The sequence below is a fragment of the Equus asinus genome, chromosome 15, assembly GCF_041296235.1.
Source record: "Equus asinus isolate D_3611 breed Donkey chromosome 15, EquAss-T2T_v2, whole genome shotgun sequence".
NCBI lineage: Eukaryota > Metazoa > Chordata > Mammalia > Perissodactyla > Equidae > Equus > Equus asinus.
In genome coordinates this window covers 26,512,665-26,525,187 of record NC_091804.1, presented here as the reverse complement: position 1 = coordinate 26,525,187, position 12,523 = coordinate 26,512,665, and the positions used below count along the sequence as shown (strand labels likewise).

At 34.4% G+C, this 12,523-nt stretch overlaps 1 protein-coding gene across 10 annotated transcripts in view; it reads right to left on the bottom strand.

The window, feature by feature from the left end:
- Positions 1-12,523, bottom strand: part of ITCH (itchy E3 ubiquitin protein ligase) — a 122,977-nt gene that overhangs the window by 47,015 nt on the left and 63,439 nt on the right. For all 10 annotated transcript variants that reach the window (XM_014831479.3, XM_014831480.3, XM_014831482.3 and 7 more), the window contains 5 exons: positions 11,024-11,069; positions 4,924-5,081; positions 3,496-3,685; positions 2,148-2,243; positions 588-762 (listed from right to left, as the gene is read on the bottom strand). In XM_014831479.3, coding sequence (XP_014686965.1) covers positions 588-762; positions 2,148-2,243; positions 3,496-3,685; positions 4,924-5,081; positions 11,024-11,069 — 665 coding nt within the window. The remainder of the gene's footprint in view (positions 1-587; positions 763-2,147; positions 2,244-3,495; positions 3,686-4,923; positions 5,082-11,023; positions 11,070-12,523) is intronic.

Here is a 12,523-nt window from a genome sequence, read left to right as displayed (position 1 = left end):
AATATGTAAAACTTAAGCCATTTCCAGAAAGGAAATTTTTTATATATAGATAATATAGTTTTGAAGGCAGAATAATATATTTAGCATAATCCTATAAGAAATCAAATTTCTTTAGTCTCCTAGAGTACCAAATACTGTATTAGGTAAACTTTACCTTTATATGTTACAAAATGATGCAATTCTATCATCAGTTCTATATAACCACCAAAGAGTCAGGTGCTCTTAGACCCAAGGTTTCAGCTGTTCTGCTAAGTTAGGCAGTATTAAATTTAGAACTGTTTTAATTCTTTTCAAACTATTTGGGCTTATTTTTACTATTGTTTTGTCCAAGGATTTTAAGTTTGTCTTAACTTCTTTCTTTTTTGACATTAACAAAGCAAATGAGGTTGAACTTCAGGAAATTTCAAAGAGGAAAGAACATATCACATAGAATACTCAAGTCAAGGTCTAACAATAATATCTATCAACAGCAACAACTGGGTTGCCATCCTACTTGTACCTTCTTTTTAGTGCTTTACATCTCATATGCAGGAAAAGGTTGAAAACCAAATACTCTTATTAAGTGTATAATGCAACAGGCTGCTCACCCCATAAATGAATCTCTGATTAAACTGCTGCATTGCTCCTTGAAGTTGGCTACGTTGGAGCTGCCACTGTTCATAGTTCCGGACGGATTCCAATGTTGGCCTCTGCCACGTTGTTGTTCTTGTGAAATGGTCAACATAATAAATACGTCCCATGTTGTCAACCCGCCGTTCCCAGCTAAATCAGGATAAAAACAACCTAATTCAACAAATACTTATGAAACAGATAAGAATTAAGCAGGACTTCACCTTGGCCCTGGTGTGGGTTTGGTAAGATTTTACCTTGAGAAACTATTTTTTATTTACCTGAAGTCTTTTATTTTATATATCTTTAAATGGTATATAAGTAAACTTAAGATAAGTGTTTCTACAAATTTCTTTCTTTTTTTCTTTTCTTTTGCTGAGGAAGATTCGCTCCAAGCTAACATCTGTGCCACTTTTCCTCTATTTTTTAGTATGTGGGCCGCCAGCACATCATGGCCATTAATAGAGCACTGTCAGTCCACGCCTGGGAACCAAACCCGGTCTGCCAAAGCAGAATGTGCTGAACTTAACCACTAGGCCACCAGGGCTGGCCCCCAAAATTTCCTTCTTAAAAGTTCTTAAGATGTATCAGCCAGGTTTTTAAAACACAATGTACATTCACGGGGTGGGGGGGGGGGAACAGTCATTAAGAAAAAAGTTCTCATTTTCTTTCCCATGTTCTTTTGACTGTTGTTATCCCAATACAGACACAATTGTATATACAGCTTTCCATAGATATCAAAAAGCACTTTTTCACAAGAATACAACTATCTTATTTATTATTTCAAATGGATGCAAATCTTGACACAATAATTTGGTGATTTCTACCTGATTGTTTAGGGTTCTTTCTAATATTCTGATATTATAAATACTAAAATAATAAATACCTTTAATATATCACAACTTTTTTCCTTCCTTTGCACTATTGCTTTAGGATAAATTTCCTAGAGAGGATTACTACAAGTATGTACATTATCATGGTTACATATACTTCCTGTAAGAGTTGTAACTAACTTATTTCCCCATTTTTGCTACTGACTTCTGTTGAATAAAAATATTTTTCTTCCAATTATTTTATATAATGTAAATGCCAAATGCATAACATCATGTATTAATATACACTTTATTTCCCCAACTATTTTGCAATGAACTCACTACTACATATTAAACTTTTTAATATAATAGGGACTTTATCCTCATATATATGATGGGGCTATAATTCTTACTCAGTTAAATAATTACTCTTGAAGAAACCAATCCTAAAACCCTGCAGTTTGAGCCAGGTAAAAGTTCAAAAAGGAAAACTTGGAAGTAGCAAGACCTATGGAATCTTTAGGTTAGAAATGACTGACGATAAAAATCATTCATCATGCTCAATCAATTCTCTGATGCTTTCCAGTTTGTATCCACTACAAAATAGAGTGGGTAGAAAAAAGACTGACAGAGAGAGGAAAAGCAGCAATGTAGGGAAGATTCTGTACAGATATAATCTATAGTTCTGAATAAATACTTCTTTTCTTCTTTAATTTGGACACTTACCCAGGAGGTAGAGGTTCTGGTCTATCCCACGTTGTTCTTTTTTCAATATGATCTACATAGTAAACTCGCCCATGCTGGTCCACTCTCTGCTCCCAACTTAAAGACAAAATTAAAAAGGCTGGTAACATACTTGTATGAATAGCCTGGCTTTTTAATCCTGTCTTTGCCTTTTTCTCTTACATTACCATATTTCAGAACCGAGGCAAATAAGAATATTAGTAAATAAAGAAGATTATTCCAAAAGAATTTAGGAATAAAGTCAAGAAATGTTATCCTGAGGGTGACACACAGTGGATGAGATTTCTTCTATAGAACTATCTGCTCTAGGAGATGCCTTATGTTTCTTAAGAGGCTTGAGGTCAATGCACTCAGGAGACAAAGTCTGAGTCAATCAGATCAGGGTATATGCAGGACTTGAATGGAAAAGAAAGCTGTAATTAATGTTATAAAATCTGAAGAAAGACTGAGCTGCTAAATGAAGGGCAAAGGACTATTTGGGTTCTAAAAAAGCTGAAAATAAAGAATAAGACTTTATCAGGTGTGTCTCTGCACAGTCCAACAGACAAAGTCAATCTTATTGTTCTAGTCTCCTTGACAGGTTTATCCCCAAAGTGAAGAAGATAGGAAAAAAATATCACAGCTTAGATGTACCAATCACTTCTAAGAGTACCCAGTTTCTCTTTGCTAATCTCTTGCACAAACAATTCTCAATTCTGGCTTCTTACGTAGGTTTCCAAAAGGAAAATGGCCTAACTACCCACACAAGTAATATAATTCTGTTTAGCAATTAAAATTCTCAACATGAGAGTTTATTACTTTATCAGCTAGCCAATTAATCTTGATTAGCATTCTGAGCTCTGGATTAATTTGAATGTCACAATGTATATACATATATAAACTACTGGAGTATTATTAATTTTAAATATAATTAGTAGAGATTAAAATGGGATTATGAGTACTAATTTTCTGAGTTTCCTAACTTTGCTTTAAATGATTTCATGATGGAAAAATTTTTTATTTTAAAAAGTGATTCTTTTTCCCTTCAAAGAAAAAGCAATCTGAATTAGGTGACTATTTTATTACTTGGACTTGGTTAACTTTCTGTGGTTCAGAGTCCTTCAAAAAATATATACATATTCTTCCACTTTGCCCTAGCAATGAGGGGAGAAATTTCAAATGCGGTGAGAGCTTTTTTTGTTCAGTTTGACTCTACACACTCCTCCCCAAAATCAGTTACAATTGCTTGGAGACAGATTTTTAAAGAATGGAGTTCAGCATTATTTTCCTTATTAATAAGTATATGCAGAAGCCTAAAGAAAAGAAGTGTTAATCAAAAACAATTACTTACCCAGGTGGTAGGGGAGCTTGAGGTACAGGATTTAATGGCCTAGGGCCTGAGCCTCCAGATATAGTAAGAGGAATTATTAATCCAGACGTTGCTCCTTCAGATGTATTTGAATTTGTATTCGTTAGTGGCAGAGAGCCTGTGCTAGATCCATCACTTTCAGAAGTGGCAGATGGTGAACCATTGACAGATGCTATAAAAGATTTGGGGAAAATAGCAATATCTTTTCAGAAATCTAAATTCAGGATAGAACATTAACTTAAAACAATAAAAAGGTAGATGACAAACAAAATTTAAGATGTGGATATGCAGATGAAAATGACTTAAATAATGGGAACTAGCCAATGGTCCCACTTAACAGGCTTGTTCACAACTTTTTAAGTTCTGACTACCCCATGTTTCATTATTAATTATGAAGCACATACAGATTCTGATTTCCTAATGCCACAAGAAATAAAAACTTTTAGAATAAGAAAGTGTTGGTATCCCTTATTATAGATTCATTTACTAACTTTCTAGATCCTTAAGACTGTCTTTCCTATGAAACCCTGAAGATCAGAGACCAATTTTTGATATTAATTACAAATACGGAAGATCTGAGTGATAATCAATAATATTCTTAAAAATAGTTAAGTACATATTACATCTTGAAGAAATACTTGTTGACAAAACAATTCCCAAAGGAAGTCTCCAATATTATGACAAAGTAGTATACAATCTCAAAGGCTGGAAGTAAATTGTTAACACAATTATTTACAGAAAAAAAGGAGAAGTATATAATTAAACACAAAGTCATTTAACAAAATGCTTTGTAGACAACTAATTTACTTTTCTAATAATATTTGGTTTAATTATTTTACATTCCCTGCCACATACTAGCACAAGAAAATAATAATATATTAAAGATTTATTCTGGCTAATCAGGAAAAATGAACCTGTAGATGTCCATATTTTTACTACGTGAAATATGTTCATTTGTTGTATAATTTTTGCTTTAAAATCTGAATATCATTTAGCATTGTTGGGTCATTTGCCATTTACAAATTGTCTTTTTAAAGGATACAATGAGAATAAACAACCAGATCCTTGATTCTGGGACATGTTTATGTTCACACAGTTACAAAGTTTGCCAGAAAGTTGCAGTCTTATCTGTACTGCCTATACTTTATATGCTGCACATGTGATTTTCATTCTCAGTAGAGCACTTGTCTCAATAACTTCACCTCTGAAGGAAACACTTAGGGAAAAGGCACATCTTGATTACCTATAGAAAGATCATTCTTGACCAAAATCTTAAATGTAAAAATACATATAGGAAACTGATCTAAAAGGATGCCTTGACACCTACCTGAGGGTCAGTTCCCAAACAGAATATTATTTACAATCACAATACTGAGAGCTACATCTCTAGTGTATGGCTGGAATACATACCTGGTCTACGTGGGGTAGGTGGAGGTGGTCGTGATGGTCTTGGAGGCCTAGAAGGTTTAAAACCGCCATTTGAGAGTGATGGAGAATTATTCCCATTGACCCTCCTATTTTCAACAGACCCTACGTCCTCAGGGTCATCTGATCCATTTGTGCTTGCTCTGGGTACGAAGGCAGGAAAGAAAAGGGAATGGAAAATGAATGTTCTTTGCATTTCACAAAAAAACCAGCAGAGAGACCAAAACTTAAAGTTTTAGGAGCTTGAGAAAAGCTTTCTAATTTCTTTTAATACCTTTCTTGTATCTTCCATCACCGTCCTTCTTCTAGATCTTTCCTCTCAGTTCACAAATATAATTGAACCCCTCAACCTAAAACACTTCCTCAACGCTAACTGTTCCTCAAACTGTTGTCTCATACTCATTTCCTTTATTATAATTTTTTTATTTATGCAATTAATGTAGTTAGTGCATTTTAATTTTTAAAAGGTTTTCAAAGTGAAAAGTAACTTCTAATTACAAAATAAAAATTACCTTCAATCCTATATTCTGGATATTATTACCATCAAGATATAGGAGTATCTCTTGTCAGTCTTTCTTCATTGGCTATGATTGTGACCATACAATGTATATGATCATACGATGTTTCATATCCTGCTGAGTTTTTGTTTCTTTGTTTTGTTATTCATTATATACCGGGCATTTCCCCCAAATTATTTAAAAACATTTCTAACGACTGTAGAATACCCTATCATATGGACATACCATAATTTAATCATTTTCTTTTTGTTGGTTGGTTGTTTGCAGGGTTATTTTGGCATTTTCTATTTCCTTCAGAAAGAGAACAGAATAGCTGGGTCAGAGTATGCAAATATTTTGAAGACTGAAATATTGATTGCTAAATTTTTAAAGAAATATTTTAAAGGTAATAATTGATCTGTTCTCCCATCAGCTGGATATGAAAACGCCATCTCACCATAAAGTGTTTAAATATTTTAAAATCTTTGGCAATCTGGTAAATAAAAATGTTAATTTTCAACAATATTTCACTTATAGGCCATATGAGTTTCTTCTTCCATGAACTCTATGTCTTTTGTATATTGTTCTATTATAGGAGAATATTTTCCTTATTATTTGTAAAAGCTTTTTACAATCTGAGGATACTAATTATCATCTTTAATATTGGTTAAATATTTGTCATTTGCATTTAATTCTATATTTTTAAATATACAAGAGTTTTATATTTCTGTATAATTTATTCAGAAATAATTATTCATATTTTCTTCTAAAGGTTTTATAGTTTCATTGTTTGAAATCAATTTTATTATTTTTTATTTTTTTTTAAAGATTGGCACCTGGGCTAACAACTGTTCTCAATCTTTTTCTTTTTTTCCTGCTTTATCTCCCCAAACTCCCCCTGTACATAGTTGTATATCTTAGTTGCAGGTCCTTCTAGTTGGGGGATGTGGGACACCGCCTCAACATGGCCTGACGAGTGGTGCCATGTCCGTGCCCAGGATCCGAACCCTGGGCCGCCGCAGTGGAGTGCGAGAACTTAACCACTCGGCCATGGAGCCAGCCCCTGAAATCAATTTTAAAATCAACCTGGAATCTACTCTGATCTTGGGCTGAGCTGAAGCTCTAACCTGGTTTTTCATTTTCCACACAGCCGGTTTTACCTGGCTTGATTACTCTGAGATCTCACTCTTTTCTGCAGTATTTGACAGTGGTAAATACTCCATCTTTTAAAAACATTTTTCTCTCAACTTCTGTGACACCACTATTCTAATCTTGTACTGTCACTTCTAACCATCCTTTCTTTGGTTTGTCCTCTTCCTCCCATTCACTAAATTGTAGGTCCCTTTGTTTCTGTTCTTGTCTTCCCTTTCCTTTTCCATATATTTTCCCCTAGAGTCTCAAATTCCATGATTTCAAAGATCATCTCTAAAATGATTCCCAAATCAGACTCTTTAATCTTTGCCTCATTCCCATTCTCTGGTACCAAACTATCATCTAAACGTAGGAGATCTAGAATAACTCTCCAATACTAAGGCTACTCTTCCTCCTACGTTCTGGTTCTGTAGGAGATACTGCTATTCTCCCAGACAATTTGACTTTTTTTCTCTCCTGTGCTGCTTGACACTCAATACCCAAGTCCTACTGATTTCACTTCCACATTCTTTCTATACTTTTCTATCACCACTGCTCCAGTTCTAACCCTCATTATCTCTCAGTGGATTACCGTAACAAATTCCTAATAGGTCTTCTCACTTTCACTCACCACCACATAATCCAAACTATACACAACTATCAAACAACGTAATTTTTCCTATGGAGTTCTGATCATACTGATGCCTTATGCAAATATTTTTAGGGACATTCCTCTCCACAGAAAAAGATTCTACAAGCCTATACTTACTTGCAAACCAAAATCTCCATCTGGCCCCAACCTCTGTAATACTAAAAATAACTTTTATTGAGGGCTAAGCACTTACATGAAAAAAAATTCCACTTTCAGCAGCAGTAAAGCATAATTACGAACTCAGGCTCTAAAGGTAAGGCTGTCCCAGGTTCAACTGTGCCATGCACACTATTAACTCAGGAAACTTTCTCTTTCTGAGACTCAGTTTTCTCATGACCTGTAAAAAATGATACCTACCTACCTCAAAGAAATGTTTATGGATTAACTGAAATAAGAGGAATCATGCTTATCAATACTGCCTGACATATTGTAACAGGCAATAAATATTAATTGATTCTACTCTCAAATTCACCTCCTATCATTTCTCCCTTTCAATTACTCTATTTTCAGCCAAACACTATGATTGAAGATTTCTGATAAAACACTGTGTTATCTCCCACCTCCATGACTGTTTTTCTTCCTTTCCCCTAGAACTCCTTCCTCTCTGCAATTTCACCAAGACATGCATATCCAAATTATAACCATGCTTTGTGTTCTTAGGTCAAATGCTATTTCTTCCATGAAGATTTTATACATTTTATACCCTGATTTACATTTTTTTAAATAATACTTTATCTTCTAATAGTAAACAAAAATAAAAACAGTCCAAAAAGAAACAAGATTCAAACTAGCTCTGAAGTAAAAAAGTATATTAAGATGGAGTGACATTTCTGGAAAATTCTGCAAGCCTGGATTTTCAAGAAATAGCCTTTGTTATGTAACTGAAAAACCCATAGTTCATTGTAATCTAAGAAATAGCTATATGTCTAACCATAGTAGTTCTCAAAGTGTAGGGCCTGGTCTAGCAGCATCAGCATAACCTGGAAACTTCTGAGAAATGCACATCTTGGGCCCTACCCTAGACCTAACAAATTGGGAACTGGAGATGAGACTCAGCAATCTGTAGTTTAAAAAGCTCTCCGGGTGATTCTAACATACTCTGAAGTTTGAGAAACATGGCCATAGTACTAAAATAACATTGGTGATTTGTTTTAGTTCCTTTAATAAGTGGGTGTGAAGTTAAAACCCGAAATGGTTTTTAAAAACCAATATGGAAACCTATACACTATACAGAATTGTCAGTGTGAACCCACCACCACCATTATCTTTGAGAAGCAATTAGCTAATTATGTGCTATTATGGTTTTTTTCCACAATCTTGCAAACCTCTGCTTATCTCACCACACATATATATCTGACGTATACATAAACTCAGATGCTTATGGACAGGATAAAGAACCTTGAGAACTGAGATGCTAATACAATAAGGCCATAAGAAATATACAAATCAAAGAGTAGCAGTCAAAAAGGCACATGTAACAACAAAATCTTGAACACCAGGCACCAATCATCTTGGTACTTCATAAAAATGACAAAGACAACACTGAGAAACATTAAACATCCAGACATGCTATGGTGGAAAGGAGACAAGCAAGCTACATTTATAATACACATAGTGCTTGAATTAGGACAAGGCAAAATAATCTAAAGCTATTTAGTAAACTTTTTAAACGGTAACTGGTAAGGAACCGAAGACTTTGTTCACTAGATATATGTTGCCCTGCTTTTTAGTCTTATAGTTATGAAGTCTGCAAATAAAAGCAAAGGGGAAAAGCCAGTCATGGCCATGATTTTGTGTAGTAACATTTAAACAGCATTTGGCAGTCTACAAAATGCATTTCAAACCCATCATCACACAGGCATGCTCTCTGGAATAAAAGCTAATGCAAAGGAATTCATGCTGAACACAAAAGACATGGTCAAAGATTAGTCTGGCAGTCTCAGAAACCTGGAAGACACTGTTCCTCAGATTATTAAGGACAAAGATTCATTTGGGAACATGTAAAGCATTGATTTAATAATTGGCATGAAGCTAAGGCTCTGGAAATGCCTTTGCAAGAAATTTATAGTTGTCTAGAGTGGTTTCATAAAAGTATTGTAAGAAAGAGATTTGCAAAAGAGAAACAAGAGAGTGGCATAACAGAAGCTTTCAATGGACATACAAAATTTGATTACATTCTCACTTGTCAATGAAAACACTTGGGTTAATTACTCAAAAGAGGAGTTAACTGACCAAAGCAAACTGAAATATTAAGACATTTTAATGGAGGAAATTTCAGGAATTCAAAGAATCTTCTATTATATGTAGAACTAAAAAGAGGCACAAGAGGCATAAGTTGTCTACGGAGATATTTATGAAATCTTAAAAAATTTTTCTGGGGCCAGCCAGGGTGGTGTAGTGGTTAAGTACATGTGCTCCGCTTCAGCAGCCAGGATTGCAGGTTTGGGTCCTGGGTGTGGAACTACACACTGCTCACCAAGCCATGCTGTGGGGGCATCCCACATACAAAACAGAGGAAGACTGGCACAGATGTTAGCTCAGGGACAATCTTCCTCAAGCAAAAAGAGGAGGATTGGCAACAGATGTTAGCTTAGGGTGAATGTTCCTCACCAAAGCACACACACGCAAAAAAAAATCAAAAAGACCAAAATTTTTCTATTGCTTTTTAATCACAGTGAGAAATAAAAGTAGGTATTGTTCTCTGGGCAAGAAGTTACTACTCTTTAATAGTCTACCTCTTATGAGATTAGTATAAAAGATTTTTTTGTCACAGGAGTGATTCTGTGAAGGTAGATCTCTATTAGGTAAAATAGAGCAGTTTTATAAACTTTGATTTTCTTAAATGTCTTGAGTTGTCCTTTGTTTTTAAGTTTTTATTATTAAATTTTCCATGCATCACAAAAGTAGATAGACTAGTACAACAAACTCCCATGGACCTATCAACTCAGCTTCACCAATGATCGACATTTTGTTCTACTTGCTCCACTATCCTCCCCTACAGCATCTGACACTAAAATACCCCATCTTTCTGAATATTTTCCCTTATGTTCTGTGCCACTGCTTTTTGGTTCTTGTTTTCCTCCTCTGACTACTCCTTCCATGGTTCATCTTCTTCCTACCCACTGCTTACCCAATTTGGGAAAAAAAAGAATCTAGTGTGATTTTTTAATTCTCTATTTAAGACTTGTCCCTTACTGCTTTAAGACAAGGGTCATCTCCTTTCCTAATTTTATCTCCCATTACCAGTTTCTAGGATAACCAATATACACTTAAAGTTTGTTAAGTCACTTAACACAACCCAAGGTGTTCAACACTTTTCAGGCCCTAAACCTAAAGGCTGATAGTGCTGAATTAAAGTGCTAAATCTAAGCTAAGAGCCAACAGCTGGTACAAATCTCTGCCCCTTCTCTGAAGGCCCAGAAGATACCATAGCTAGTGAGGACCTTCACATATACCCAAAGCTTATATTCCAGCTTTCCTAGAAAAGAAATTTAACAGCCCAGTGATGGCCCTAGGATTCTGAACTTTCTCCCTTTGGAAAAGTGCCAATATATTCACTTACTCCAAGATGAAGGAAGTATTAGTGATGTGGGTATCCCTGGCCTACTCCAGAGAACTGCAGTCAGATAAGCTGAGTCTTGAATCTTTCATAAATATTTCCTTTCTTACCTTGAGCCTGAATTTTTTTTCGACACTCATGTATTTTTATATCAATCTGAACTTGAAGTTTTGACTAAAATGAATCTTTATTCATTCTCCTTCGTCTCTTTCTGCATTCTACAGTAAGCAATAAGTGAACTCTTACCTTGTTTCGTCCTTGAGTCTGGAGCTATCATCATTCTGTGAAGCACCTTTAACGTCAATAAAGTTTAGTCAGAAAATGAGTTTTAAAAACTGGTTTTCACTTTTTTCATAAATATGTTATGTAAGCAAAGCCTTTTATTAAATCTTCCAGTAGAGAAGACACTAAAACATAAATTTCAACACGTCATTTAAAAAGAAAATGTGATAAATGTTCATATGATTGAAGTAAGAAAAGTTTTACCAAAATTGTGTGAGATGTTAATTAGTCAAGGTATATTACTCGTGCTACTTCTGCCTTTTTTGAAATATATGTTTGCTTGATTCTAACTCAAATCTATTATTTTAGCTATCTTTTGTATTCTAAATACCTCACAAAAAAAGTGCTGATCACCAGCAGGATGATGAATAAAACAGATTCTGAAAACAGAAAATCCTGTAACATCTCTCTTACGCAAGGGCCTGGAAAACAGCTTCAAGAATAGGAAAGGCACAAATGGGTCTCAAAGTGGACAAAACGAACGCCGCAACATTCACAATTTCTTCAACTTTTATTCATGGGAGATATCCCTAGGATTCAGTAAGGGCTTATGTACGATAAAAGCATTAGAGAGAGGCTGCTAAAGGTAGGCAGTGATTGGAGCAAAAACAGTAGAGAAGGAAAAACTATAAAATGCAGAAATAAGAACTCAAATTTAATATTCTAGGTCATTTAGTTAAGGAACAATAGTCCATGAATACAGTCATAGTTTCAAACAGTGAAATCACCACTATATTACTCCAAAGCATAATTAATGGATTAGTTCATTAAAAAGATGCTGAGTCACCACTATATCATACTTTGCAAGGTTGGCAAATATTTCATCTAGTCTAGAAATACTACATTAAAAAATATACTTTGGGGGAAAAGATAGATAAAATGTAGTATATCTATGCAATAGAAAATTATTCAGTAATAAAAGGAACTATTGAAACATGCTATGTCATGGATGAACTTGAAAAAAATTATCCTAAGTGAAAGAAGCCTGACACGAAAGACCACATATTGTATGATTCAATTTATATATAATGTCCAGAAGAGACAATTTTTAGAGACAGAAAATAGGTTAGTACTTGCTTGGAGCTGGAGGTAGGAACAGGATTTCCTATAAATGGGCAAGAGGAATCTTATTGGGGGGATAAAAATCTTCTAAACCCAATTTACAGTGATGGTTGGATCATTCAGTTAAATTATTAAAAATCATTAAATCACATACTTGAAATGGGTGAACTTTATGAAATATAAAATACACCTCAATAAAGCTGTTAAAAATGGTTTTAAGAAACATGGTACAATGAAACACATTTTTGGTTGAAAAAGGCACATTTCAGTTTTATAAGAATTATTTTTATATGGAATATATTCCCCCAAATAGCTGATGAGACAAATTAAATTAGAAAACCAAACCAAAATATCCAGCATAAGTTACTAAAATCAGTCAATTATTATCCCACTCTTCTCAAA